We start from the raw sequence: 12,487 nt of genomic DNA on the forward strand, positions 1-12,487 counted from the left end.
AAAGATTTTACCCTCTGAGGTCCCCGGGCGGAGTGGGGGGTTTGCAGAAGCTGGGGCGGGGGCTTCGTTAGCATGGGGTGAGGCTCCTCTCACAGGGTCCCCCGCAGACGCCAGTGCAGCCCCTGGCTCGGCTCTGTGCACCTGCACTCGGGTGACCGAGTTCATTTCTCGTTCTCCCACCTCTCTTCCCCCGGCTGGGCCATTTTCCTAAAGCCGTAACTCAAACTTTGCCGAGGAAAAGCATAATCTCCAGGCAAATCCTTTCTAGAATTCTTAGAAGGAAAGCTTTATTCTTTTACTGCTCTTACAGGAAGCCCAACTCAAGGTTCCTAACAGGGCTCGAATGCGGAGTTCCTGCCCTGTCCTGGGCTGGGTGGGGTGTGGGGAGGGAGCCCCAGCAGAGGCCTCCTTGAGAAATTTGCATAACCTCAAACCAGCAATTTTGTCCCTTCTCAGTTGTTTTGTGATAGAGTTTGTCTAACCATAAAGGCTGCCCGTTTTTGTGGGGTGTGGGCGGTATTTCAGTACACACGAGCATGGCCCCCTTGCCCCTCAGAGCGCTTTTTTCCCAGAGTGGGGATCCTTCTTCGCAGCCAGGTTCCTTGGACACTACCCTGGCTCTCCGGCCACTGCGGGGGCAAGGCCGTTCCCCATGAGAGTCCCACAGGTGCCTTTGTCCTTGCCCTCAGCAGGACAGGCCGGCGTGCGGCCGGCTGCGGGCAGAAGTCTGCAAACTGAGCTTCCTGGGCTGGCTGCGTTGCTGGGCGACCCAGCCTGTCTCTAGGGAGGGGAGGCTGGCAGGCGGGGCGCGTTCCCTGCAGCACCTGTGCAGGGCGCCTGCTCCCGGGGCTGCAGGAGGGCGCCCTGAAAGCCAGCACTGGAGGACAGCAGTGCACGGCGGCTCTGTCGCCCCAGTACTGCACATTCCTGAAATTGGCATTGAACTACGCAGCGGCTCATCTCTGCCTGGGAAGGGATTCCAGTCCTCGCCGCCCCACACACAAAAGTTAAAAATAGCTTTTACCAGGACCACAAGAGAGCCCGCCTTACTACTGAGCGTGTCTGAATTGGACGCCAGCGCCTTCCCCGGCCGCTCGCTGCGCTGGAGCAGCAGAGCCGCCGCTACCTGGGAGGACGCCGTCCTTGCCGACCTGCCCTGGGTCCCGCGGGAAGCCTGGCCCCTGCCCGGAGTGTGCGTGGAAGGCGACGCGCACTGGACTGTGGGCTCTTACTGTTCAGCCCATGTCCCAGCCGGGTAGGACGCGGGTCAGATCCCAGCCCCGTGGTAAGAGACCAGGGAGGGGTGGCCAGGAGCTGCAGACAGATGTCGCTGCTCCCAGCTGCCCTGTGGGCCGTAGAGGCTGGCACCGGTTTTCAACGGAAAGCTCTCCCTTTCATGCCCCCCCTTCCCCTCCCCCTCCTCCCCTTCCCCCCTCCTCTTCCTCTTCTCCTTCCTCCTCTTCTTTTCCCTCCTCCCCTTTTTCTTCTCTTCTTCCTCCTCCTCCTCTTCTCCTTTTTTTTTTTTAATTTAGTTTTTAACATGTATCTGAAAGGCAGAGTGACACGGAGGGAGAGGAAGAGGGAGAGAGGGAGGGAGGGAGGAAGAGAGAGAGATAGATCGATCTTCCATCCACTGGTTCACTTCCCAAATGGTTGTGAGGCTCAGGCCGGGCCAGGCCCAAGCCAGGGGCCTGGAACTCCATCTGGGCCTCTCACACCTTCCCCCTGCTTTCCCAGGTGCATTAGCAGGGAGCTGGTGGAGAAGCAGCACCCAGTTCTCGACCAGCACTCCTATGGGATCCCACGTTGCAGGGGGTGGTTTGACCTGCCGTGCCACAGTGCCAGCCCTCTCCTTCACTCCCCTTCCCCCTGTTCCCCGGGTCTTGGGAGCTGAGTGGTCCCCCTGAGTGTTTCCAGGGGACCCTAGCATCAGCAGGGAGGCCTGGCAAGGGCAGGAGCTCGTGAGTCTTACTGCTTAGCCCTGGCGGGCTTGGCTTCATTGTCTTCTTGGTGCACACAGGGCGGGCACAGGGCCTTGACAGGTGGGGCTGGGGACGTCCCCTGTGAACACCAGTCGTGCCTGAGAGCGGCCGCTGGAGGTGGCACTGGGCGTCGTGGGGGCTGCTGTGAAGTTGCCAGAGTTCACGTCACTGCCACACATTAGCCGTTCCTCAAACTGAGCTCTCCTTGGAATCTTGAGCCAAGCGAAACACGGACATGAGGCAGAGATGCCGGGTGGGTGCTCTGGGATGCTTCCACGAGAAAGCGGGAGACCAGCCAGAGTCTGGCTCCCGGGGATGCGGCCAGCAGAAGAGAGGAGAGCGCGAGTGTGGCCCCGGGGAACCAGAGCTCCTTCCCTCCTGGGCACGTGGGGGCTCGGGAGCTGCTCCCCGGCTGCTGAGGATGAGGGAGGCCCGCACACCGGTCACCTCGGTCACCGCTCCCTTCCCCACCTGTCTCCTCGCGAGCCATGGTTAACCCTGGTTCTTCTGTGAACTGCATCGCCGCGGCCGTTTCCCTCGGGGGTGGGCATAGGCCGGGGCCTGTTCTGTTCCATTTGTAAATAAGCTTCTGTTTTTGGAGGAGAGTGGTGTTCTTGAGCCACGTGCTGTTGAGGGGTTTGGCCTGAGATGGGACTCCTGGACGTGTGCCCCGGGGGTCTCTTCTGGGAAATCTTGGGGGGAACAGCAAGCCTGTGTGTCGCTCTGCGGCCACACACGTAGAGGATCGCTCACGTAGAGGTGTTGCTGGTGACGGGTTCAGAGAAGGACCCCGCGGCTTCGTGCTCTGACACGCACAGCCACAGGCAGAGGACACAGTGACTCCCGGAGGATCGCGCTGCAGGTCGCCGTCTGGCGCTGTGCACAGGCGTAAGGGCTCCAAGCTGCTGGATGTCCACGCAGATCCTTGCATCTGGAAGGTTTTCCCGCCGTGTGAGGCAGGAGCAAATGAGGACAGCCTGGTGCCCTGGGCGATGCTAGCCTCTCGGTCCAGCAGCTAACGCGCCTCCCTGTTTCCCCGCCAGGTACGACTACGTGGAGGTCATCGACGGGGAGAGCGAGCACGGGCGTCCAGCGGGCAAGTTCTGCGGGAAGATCGCCCCACCGCCCGTCGTGTCCTCGGGGCCCTTCCTCTTCGTCAGGTTTGTCTCAGACTACGAGACGCACGGCGCAGGGTTCTCCATCCGCTACGAGATTTACAAGAGAGGTGAGTGAGTGACAGCAGCACAGACTGGTCTGACCCGGTGTCAGCTTAGTGGTGTTTGCAGTTTGGTTTCTCTGTTAAAAACACACTTGCTCCCCTCACCTTGAACCCACCTGTGTCCAGCTCCTCTTCTGCCCCCCCTCCCCCCCCCACCGAGTCAGAGCCGGTCATCCCCAGGAAAGCCAAGCCATGAGGTCTCTGTGGCTCTTGGTGGAAGGAGCAGAGCAGCGGTGCCGAGGGTGGCGTCGCAGAGTCCCCAGAACCTGGGTCTGCCTGCCCGGCGCACAGCAAGGCCACCACTGACCCCGGGCGGCAGAGCAAGGAGCCATGGGCACCAGTGAATCCCAGGCCCTCACAGGGTCAGAGGCGAAGGTTCCTACAGGTGGGAGCTGGGGCCACAGGGTGCGTGCTCAGCTCACAGGCAGGCCCTGCCCCCGTGGGCAGGTCAGCAACACCGGGCTCTGCTGGGCACTTGTGGTGCAGAGGGGACAAGCAGTGACCCTTGCTCAGGGCTGCAGTCCCTGGAAAAGCCCTCGAGGCAGCCTGGACACCAAGATGTTGTCTGTGGAGGAGACAAATGACCTCAGGGGTCGTGAGGCCCAGATCCCATGGGGCCGCAGAGACCCCGCCCTCAATGCAGGGGAGGAGGTTCAGGGAGAGGCTGTTAGTTCAAGGAGGGCGGCCGGGGGCTCCTGTGATCCGTGGGCGAGCTAGGGTGGGACAGGGTCTGACAGCTCCTGGCCCCAGCCTGGAGAATCAACACACCCGTCCATCAAGTAAACAGCGTGTGTCTGGAGGCCGGCACTGGCAGCTGCAGCCTGTGCGTGCCTGCTCTGCTGTCCCCAGCCTGGATGTCACTCAGCACTGCTGGGGCAGGCGCAGGGGCAGGGGCCAGTCTGGAGACAGAGGCTGGGGATTTCAGTGTGCTGTCCTAGAACAGGGGAGGGGGAGGGGGAGAGAGCGAGCACACACGCGAGCACTTGTTGATGGAAAAGGTCCCCCACACCGGTGTCCAAAGCCTGAGACTGTCAGGGCCAGCAGCACACAGCGTGCTTGCTTGGCCGGGAGACACACAGGAGAGAGCCCTCCCCAGACGTGCCCGTGGTATCCACGTGAACCCGTGATCCTGTGTGTACGCATGGCCCTGCGTGTGGCACCACTGGGGCTGGCGGTCTCGGGAGAGGGGCTGAGGGTGGCTTTCGTCTGCAGTGTTTCTCAGGGGACTGAAGAGGGCTGCAGAGGGCACCACCTGTCCCTGGGTCACCGGGAGCCCTCGCCTCCCAGTGTGTCTGCTGTCCCCGCTGTATCGCGCCTGTCCTGCGCCCTTGCGCCCTCCTGGGCATACGAAGCCCCCTCTGCCCCCTCTCTTCCTCACTTCCCAGGCCCATCGTGGCTTCTCCTCTCCTGTTGTCACCCACAGGTCCCAGAGTCATGGCTTCCTTTCGTGGCCACCACCGTGTGCCAAGTAGTAGGCCCCAGTGGTGCCTTTCTCCCCTGTTACTTCATCCTGTGCACGGCTTCTCCAGCACCTGCTAGGTCAGGATGCAACCCCTGGAGGTGCGGGGCCGGGGGTTAAGTTGCCCGCATCCCACACTGGAGGGCCTGGCTCAAGTCCCAGCTCCACTCTGACTCCAGCTCCCTGCTGATGTGCACGCTGGGAGGCAGCCGGTGAGGGACCGGGTACCCGGGTCCCTGCCACCCACCTGGGAGACCCAGATGGAGATCTCAGCTCTCAGCCTCCGGCTGTTCCCGGCATTTAGAGAGTGAACCAGACAGGAGAGATCTCTGTATGTCTCTCGAGTTAATAAAAATAAAATAAAATAATAATAATAATAAAAGAGCCTGGGTGCCGGCGTCCCGCGCACTGCCCACCTGCGGTAGCTCTCACCCTCTCACTCTGCTCCAGGACAGGGCCCTGGCTGGGGCCCAGCAGCCCTGCGTATGCGCGCTCACAGCCCAGGTGTCGTCATCTGAACGCAGCAGCTGGCCCAGGCCACTGTGAGGACCAGGGAGAATCGGCAGGAGAACCTGTCTTGGTGGGAGGGGGCAGGGCGTCTCGCTGGTGCAGCTGGTACTCTCCTCTTTGCACACCCAGCCCCAGCCCCCTCCCCTCGGGAGGCGCCCCCTAGTTAACTGATGTTAGCCACTTTGTAACCATTCGTGGTGCAGCTGAGCCCCACCTGAGGAGGTCTGGGAGGCTTCGCAGAGCAGGTGCGTGTGGGTGTGTGACGCACACGTCGGGTGGCAGCGCAGGTGCTCTGGGGGGCTCCCGCTGACCTTGGCCGCTGCAGACAGCTGCTCCTTGAGCTCACTCTCACTGCCTGAGACGTCACCCAGGGCGGTCTGACACTATGGGCGAGGCCTCGGCTCAGAACAGCCTTGCAGGGCCTTGCTCCCGACACCGAGCCCTCCCCACTGTTCCCAGAGCCGCGAGTCGAGGTGAGAATTTCTGAACCGATCACATTCAGGTGCAGTGCCGGGATTTAGAGGGGCCAAAGCACGCCCAGTCCTCGGAGAGCCTTTCCCGCGGCCATCTGGAAACTGGGGCTGGGGGTGGGCCGCATTCTGGTTGTGTAGCGAATCCCCCAATAGTCCCCTGCAGCAGCTGCAGGCACACCCATGCCCGTCTTGTCACACGGTGCCGTCTCGCGTGAGTGGTCCTTTAACTCGTCCTTGGCACACGCTCTCGACAGGCTGAACTTGGGATGTCTGGATGTCCGTGATGGCGGCAGGTGGCGGCAGCCGCGGTGCGTGGAGCCCTCGCCGAAGCCGCTTCACCACGCAGCTGTGTCAACACGGCACCCAGGGGGTCACTCACCCCGCTGCACGCTGGAGTTGCCTTTCACATCTCGTTTGTCAGACACGGGTCACATCTGGCCATCACGGAGTCGTGGGGGTGGGAACCTGAGACCCAGCCCCTCCTCCGGTTCGCTCCCCGGCCTCTGGAAACGCTCTCTTCCACCAGTAAACCGCTCTAATGGCCGCACTGGGGCCCGTGGAGACTCCGCGGGCTGCTCCCCTGCGATTCTGTATTTTCCCTGCCACAGCACAAGTATTGAAATTGTTCCTCACAAGTGGGAAACCAACGTGGATGCAATAAATCTGAACATGATTTGCTCAAACAAAAGCATGAACCCCGCCTGCCCGGGGCTGTGGCCACGGCAATGGCTGCTCTGAGAGAGGCGGCCCCCGCCGGGCGGCCTGGTGGGGTTTTCATGCTGTCCCTCTTCCTTCCCGCTCCCAGGTCCTGAGTGCTCCCAGAACTACACGAGCCCCAGCGGCGTGATTAAGTCCCCCGGGTTCCCCGAGAAATACCCCAACAGCCTGGAGTGCACTTACATCATCTTCGCTCCGAAGATGTCGGAGATCATCCTGGAGTTTGAAAGCTTCGACCTGGAACCGGACTCCAACCCCCCCGGGGGGATGTTCTGCCGCTACGACCGGCTGGAGATCTGGGACGGCTTCCCCGACGGTGAGGAGCGGGGAGAGGCCCGGGGAGGGCGCTGGGGTCCCGGAGTGTCCTGGCGCATGCGTCACTTACGGAGCAGCTCAGAAGGACAGCTGGGCTGCAACAGGCCTGGCCACCCAGCACCCACCGGGCCTGGCCCAGCCCGGTCACCCACGGCACAGGACAGCAGGCCGGGCTGGAAAGGCAGAGCCCACAGCCGCTCCTGTGGTGGGACTGAGCCCACACGAGCTTTGCTGCGGGCTGCTCTGCTCTGTGCATTGCCCGGGGTGGATGAGGTGTGCACCTGTTACACCCGTTACACCGCAGAAAAACGGGTGAGAGCTCAGAGGAGGAGCAGGGGTGTTGCTGTTTCCAATTTATACAGAGTCATTCTGTGCCTGGGGAGTCTCTTCCCTGGACATGGAAAGGTTTGTTTGTTTATTCAAAAAGCATGGTTACAGAGACAGAGAGAGCAGAGAGAGAGAGAGAGAGAGAGATCTTCCATCCACTGGTTCACTCCCCAGAATGGCTGCAACAGCTGGGGCTGGGCCAGACCAAAGCCAGGAGTCGAGGACTCCATCCAGGTCTCCCACGTGGGTGCAGGGGCCCAAGCACGTGGGCCATTTTGTACTGCTTTCCCTGGTGCATTAGCAGGGAGCTGGATTGGAAGTACAAGAGGCGGGACTCAGACCAGCACCCATATGGCGTGCTGGTGCTGCAGGTGGTGGCTTAGCCCATTGTGCCACAGCACCAGCCCCAGCTCTGGCAGTTTGAACCCCCCGGAGACATCATTCCGGACACCGCTCCTGTCCCCCGTAGATTCCCACATCTGTGAGGTGTTTACTGAGCACCTACTGTGTGCAAGGCACTGACCTTGCCTCTGGGTCACAAAGTCACCAGGGAGGGCGGCCCCTGTGGGTTTTGTGTTCTGTCTTGGTGCCGGGCAGTAAACAGCACACTGCAGGGGAGTGAGCGTGGGACACAAGGAGGCGAGAAGCACTGGATGTGAATGAGAGAGGAACCGGGGAGGGTTGAGGGCGAGGAGTGAGGAGAGGAGAGGTGTGGGTGACGTGACAGGTGCTCAGACTGGCAAGTATTCGCACAGGGTGGGGCCATGGAGTTCTGTGTGCCCGAGCTGTGTGCCCGAGCTGCCTAGTGGCCTGCAGTCAGAGCCGTGAACCTCCAGAGAGACAGGGCATCTGGCACTATGTCGCAGCGGGCAAAGCCGCCTACAGCGCCAGCGTCCTATATGGGCGGCGGTTCCTGTTCCAGCTGCCCCACTTCTGATCTGGCTCTGCTGATGGCCTGGGAAAAGCAGCAGAGCGTGGCCCAAGTAAGTTGGCCCCTGCACCCATGTGGCTCCTGGCTTCAGCCTGGCCCAGCCCCAGTTGTTGTAACCATGTGGGGAGTGAACCAGCAGATGGAAGATCTCTCTCCCTCTCTCCCATGTCTCTCCCTCTCTCTCTCTATCTCTGCCTTTCAAATAGATAAATAAATCTTAAAAAAAAAAAAAAAAAAAAAAAAAACAACACTCAGGGACCTTCCCAAGTGCAGGGAGGGAGCAGGGAGCGGATCCTAAATGAAGACGGGTGTCCCTCAGCCATGGACGCTGCCCGGGAAGGCTGGGTTTGGGGAGCTGGACATGCTGCGGGAAGAAACGCTGAGCTAAGGCACTTGATGTCTTTTGTGCTGTCACCAAGCACCCAGCGGGCAGTGGTCCTGCGGGAGCCCCTCTGTGGGTGGTGAGGTTAGCCCAGACAGAACACGGCGGGTCCAAGTAGTCAGTCCGATCATCAGGAAAACGGAGCTAGGACAATGCCGCAGCTTAACCGTGGGTCCCCTCGGTCTCCCGTCGCATCTGCAGCCTTCGCTCACGTGGCGTCTACGGAGGTGCAGACGGCCGACTCCCTGGGGTCCTTTCAGACGGAAGCGCGTTTGTTACCCACGTCGGGGTTCTGCGAGCAGCCGCGTGCTGGCTCTGCAGAATCACTGTGCTGGAGCGAGGAGCGGGTGCCACCAGGAGTTCCCCGGCTCACGGCTGCCCCGTGGTGACACCACGGTCCCCCAGGGAAGCCTGGCCTTGGGACAAGGGCACCTTGGTGTCCGTGGCCGTCACCTGTCCCACCCACCCTGCTGCAGGGTGACAGCATCCCCTGGGGTTTGTGTCCCTGGCACTAGCACACTCCTGTCATCCTGGTCCAGCCCACACCCCACCCCCTCTGCCAACACAGTCGCTTCAGTCTTTGATTGCCTTTCCAAGAGCAGCAGCCAGACAGCACTGAAGGCTCTTAGCCGTCAAGTGATTTTATGTTGCATTTTATCATAAACATTGAATTATATGAGCAAGTAATTGAAAGCTGCCCATTGATTGAGACTGGCTTTGTAGGAGAGCAGCTGACTCCCAGACTCGGCACTGGAGCGAGCGCCGGTGACTCACGCATCTCTCTCCCTGCCTCGAACGGCCATAGATTCCCGAGCAGCAGCGGGGAGGGGGGCGGGAGGTCTGCCTGGGGTTTGTGGACGAGAGCCAGGCGCGGCTGCCCGTGGGGGCCTGTGCTGACCAGTGGAGCCCACACCCCAGGTGCAGGGGCCGCCAGCTCGGCCTGAGGGGTTGTCAGCCTTTGTCCCCAGATATCAGCAACCTCAGGAATGAGTTCCATCACCACCAGGCTGAGCTCTGTTTGGCTGTTCTATGTAAATGAACCTTCTAGAAGCATGGGAAGAGCTGGAGTTGCAAATACCGATTTTGATTCTCCAGATACTCGGCACCACAAGGCTTGTCAACTCTAGGAAAGCAGAGATGGCCACTCTGTGCCCTTTTTGACTTCTTTGTCCGAAATACCTTCTCGTAAGGTGCTTTTCTACGGCAGACCATCATTCTCTCATACTCAGAGGTGGCGGGAAGCCCGGGCGTCCGATCCTGGGCCAGGGTGGCCGCGGCCGCAGAGCAGCGGGTGAGCACGGAGGCTGTGCCATCCACTCTGTCTGGGCAGGGGCAGCGCCCCAACGGCCCACCTTGCGAGCGGCGGCTCTAGGATCCTAGGCCAACCCTGCGACAGTTTTCATTTGTCTACTGGGCGTTTGGGCGCACAGTCACGGAAGCAGCAGCCCCGTGAGCCGTGTCCGTGTGAATGCACGCGCGTGCACACGCACGAGGCAGGCAGGAGCACCCGCCGCTCAGGCCCAGTCCGGATCAATACTGCATCAGTGGCCGAGCCGAGGCCCCACTGCCGTCCAGGAACGCTCAATAGTTCTTTGTATTAAAGTCGAAAAAGCCTTTCAGCCGCATGTCTCGAGGGCTGCTGTCCGGGCATGGTTCTGAGGACAGAGGCAGCTTTGCCCAGCGTGGCCCGCACATTATAAACCAGTGAGTCATGGAGACTTGAAATTACAGTCTGCGTTACACAAGTTCCCTTCTGTTCGCTTCCAAGGAGGCCCCCAGCCACCCGCCCTGGAGGAACCGCGCAATGCCGGAGGGAAGACCGGCGCTTCCCAGGGTGGCCGCCTCCTGGGGCAGGCCAGGGACTGTGGCAGCAGAGACAGGCCTGGCCCCATGTTTGCCAAAAACCAAGGAGAAAATGAGGAAACCACATGGGTGGAATTTCAAGGCAGGAGACGGGGATGGTGGTGGGGTGTGCTCTGAGCCCCCCGTCCGTAATCGAAGACCAGACAAGGAGGGACCGGAGTCTGCGGCCCCAGCCAGCTATCTTCACGCCTGTGTGTAGGCGGCGTGGGTCTCCACGGGGAAGACGAGAGTGGTGCATGAGTGGGAGGGCCATGTGCAAAGCAGGAGCCTGGTGAAGACCCCCAGCTGTCATGGAAGAGGCAGGCCTGCATCACAGCTGCAGGGCAGTCGGCAGCCAGGGCTCTGCCTGCCGCCGGCCAGGATGTGCCAGGGGCCTCTGAACACGTCCGGGAGGTCTCAGAAACCCAGCCTGCCTGTTTTGTGCTAGCTCAGCTTTGGTTCCGCGTAGATATCTGTGTGTTTGGAGTAGACGGGCCAGGAGCCGGAAACCTGTCAGCCGCGGCTGCGTGCACCCTGAAGCAGGTGCTCAGGTTCACTGTCACTGGGAGCTGAGCCGGTCCCCAGGGCCCCTGGCTCACTCTGCGGTCACACAGGAAGCGTCTCGAGCCCTCAGCAGCTGCTGTTTGCTGCCCAGTTACACGTCCAGGCCTGAAGCTTCAGGTCCCCCTGCAGACCCCTCCCTCCAGGGACAGGTCACCTGCTCTGCCCCCCCTCGCTGAGGCATAATTCGTAGTTGAAATGTGCCAGAGCGGTGACTGGCCACACCAGAGCGTCCTCAGCCCAAACCACCTGGCACGCTTCTGTCATCGCGTTCAGTGGGAAAAGCAGATCTGATCCGGACGGGTGGAAAGGTTCTGCTAATCCAGGGGCTTCTGCTCCTGCCCACCCCTCTTCCGGCCCCGCGGTCCCCGAGGCAGCTCACGCTTGTGGTTGCCAAGGCAGACCAGAGCCCTTCATCAGAGGCCAGCAGGCGGGTCCCTGTCCCCAACGGTTCAGCGCCGCGGGGACTATATTCGCTCCCAGGCCCTCTCAGATTTCGGAGGGGAGTCAGAAAGACGTGGCGTCTTCTGTGTTGTGTGGACGACATCCACGCTGCAGTCCACATGTTAGAGTGTGACCGTGATTCTGAGTTAGCGTCCAGACGCCGAGTATCCGAGCAGGACGTGACCCAGTGTCCCGTGTCCCGGTCTGTCATGTTTACAGAACAAGGAGGAGGGACCAGGGCTGCCTGCTCCAGGGTCTGACCCCAGGGCCTCTCTGGTTCCTAGGACATTGAAGTTACCCAGGACTTCCTTCTGGTGCAGGGACAAGGCCAGGAAACCCGAGGCCTCGGTGACCTCAGCCTCACGGGAGCCCCCAGTGCTTGGCACACACGCGGCTCGGCCCCGGAGGGGAAGGCCAAGGTGCCTCCCACAGCCCAGCCCACCTGCTGATGGTCCCTCTCTGGGGGTCTGGCTCTGCCTCCTGCTGCCCTTCATCCCACCCCCTGACCCAGTGCATTCTGTGTGTGTCCACTAACGGGGAAGGCTGGCTGGGGCTAGGAAGCCCGCCTGGGTTCTGTGGGTTCTGCGGGTTGCGTCCCTGGGCAGCTGCCCGCGTGGCTGCCGTGGACGATGCACTGACATTCTCTGTGTTTCTTCTCCCCCTCCAGTGGGCCCTCACATCGGACGCTACTGTGGGCAGAAAACGCCGGGCCGCATCCGAGCCTCCTCGGGCATCCTGTCCATGGTGTTCTACACCGACAGCGCCATTGCCAAGGAGGGCTTCTCGGCCAACTACAGCGTCCTGCAGGGCAGCGTCGCGGAAGGTCAGTGTGCGTCCCCGGGGCCGCCTCTTCCTCTACCACATGTTCTTATTCAAATCTCTACGAGAGGAGCCATTTATGTGTTTTCTTCCTAAGACTGTGACTAAGGAGCCTGCTTGTGAGCCTCTGGCCTTGCGGGGGGAGACCGGACACGGGAGAGGAAGGGGCAAGGCCACGCTGCCTCAGCCCAGCCAGGGCAGTTCCCAGGGGCAGCAGCAGACAGGCGGCCAGGCTGGGGAAGACCCCGGGGAAGCCATGGTGTTTTTCTTCCTTGTGTGCATAAACGTAGATGCTTACCCAAGGAGCAAGCTTTAAATTCAGCCTCACTTTCCCATCAAAGAAAAAGCAATGTAGTCTTGTACCCTACATTAGCAAACTCACTTTTTCCTCAACGTTTATATGGTTCCCAGCTCTTTTACTAAGGGTCTAAAAAAAATAAGCACATAAAACGGAAAAGAATAAATCATTTGTGTCTGTCTCCCGGGCTCTGGAGAGAGGCCCCGCG

The 12,487-nt window shown here is 60.9% G+C and overlaps 1 protein-coding gene across 2 annotated transcripts in view; it reads left to right on the top strand.

Annotated features, from left to right (window-relative positions):
- The window catches only part of NRP1 (neuropilin 1), a 222,228-nt gene that overhangs the window by 161,594 nt on the left and 48,147 nt on the right, over positions 1 to 12,487 (top strand). For both annotated transcript variants that reach the window (XM_051833423.2, XM_051833422.2), the window contains 3 exons: positions 3,026 to 3,207; positions 6,449 to 6,676; positions 11,830 to 11,985. In XM_051833423.2, the coding sequence (XP_051689383.2) occupies positions 3,026 to 3,207; positions 6,449 to 6,676; positions 11,830 to 11,985 (566 nt within the window). The remainder of the gene's footprint in view (positions 1 to 3,025; positions 3,208 to 6,448; positions 6,677 to 11,829; positions 11,986 to 12,487) is intronic.

This window comes from Oryctolagus cuniculus, chromosome 13 (assembly GCF_964237555.1).
Source record: "Oryctolagus cuniculus chromosome 13, mOryCun1.1, whole genome shotgun sequence".
In the NCBI taxonomy this organism is placed as follows: domain Eukaryota; kingdom Metazoa; phylum Chordata; class Mammalia; order Lagomorpha; family Leporidae; genus Oryctolagus; species Oryctolagus cuniculus.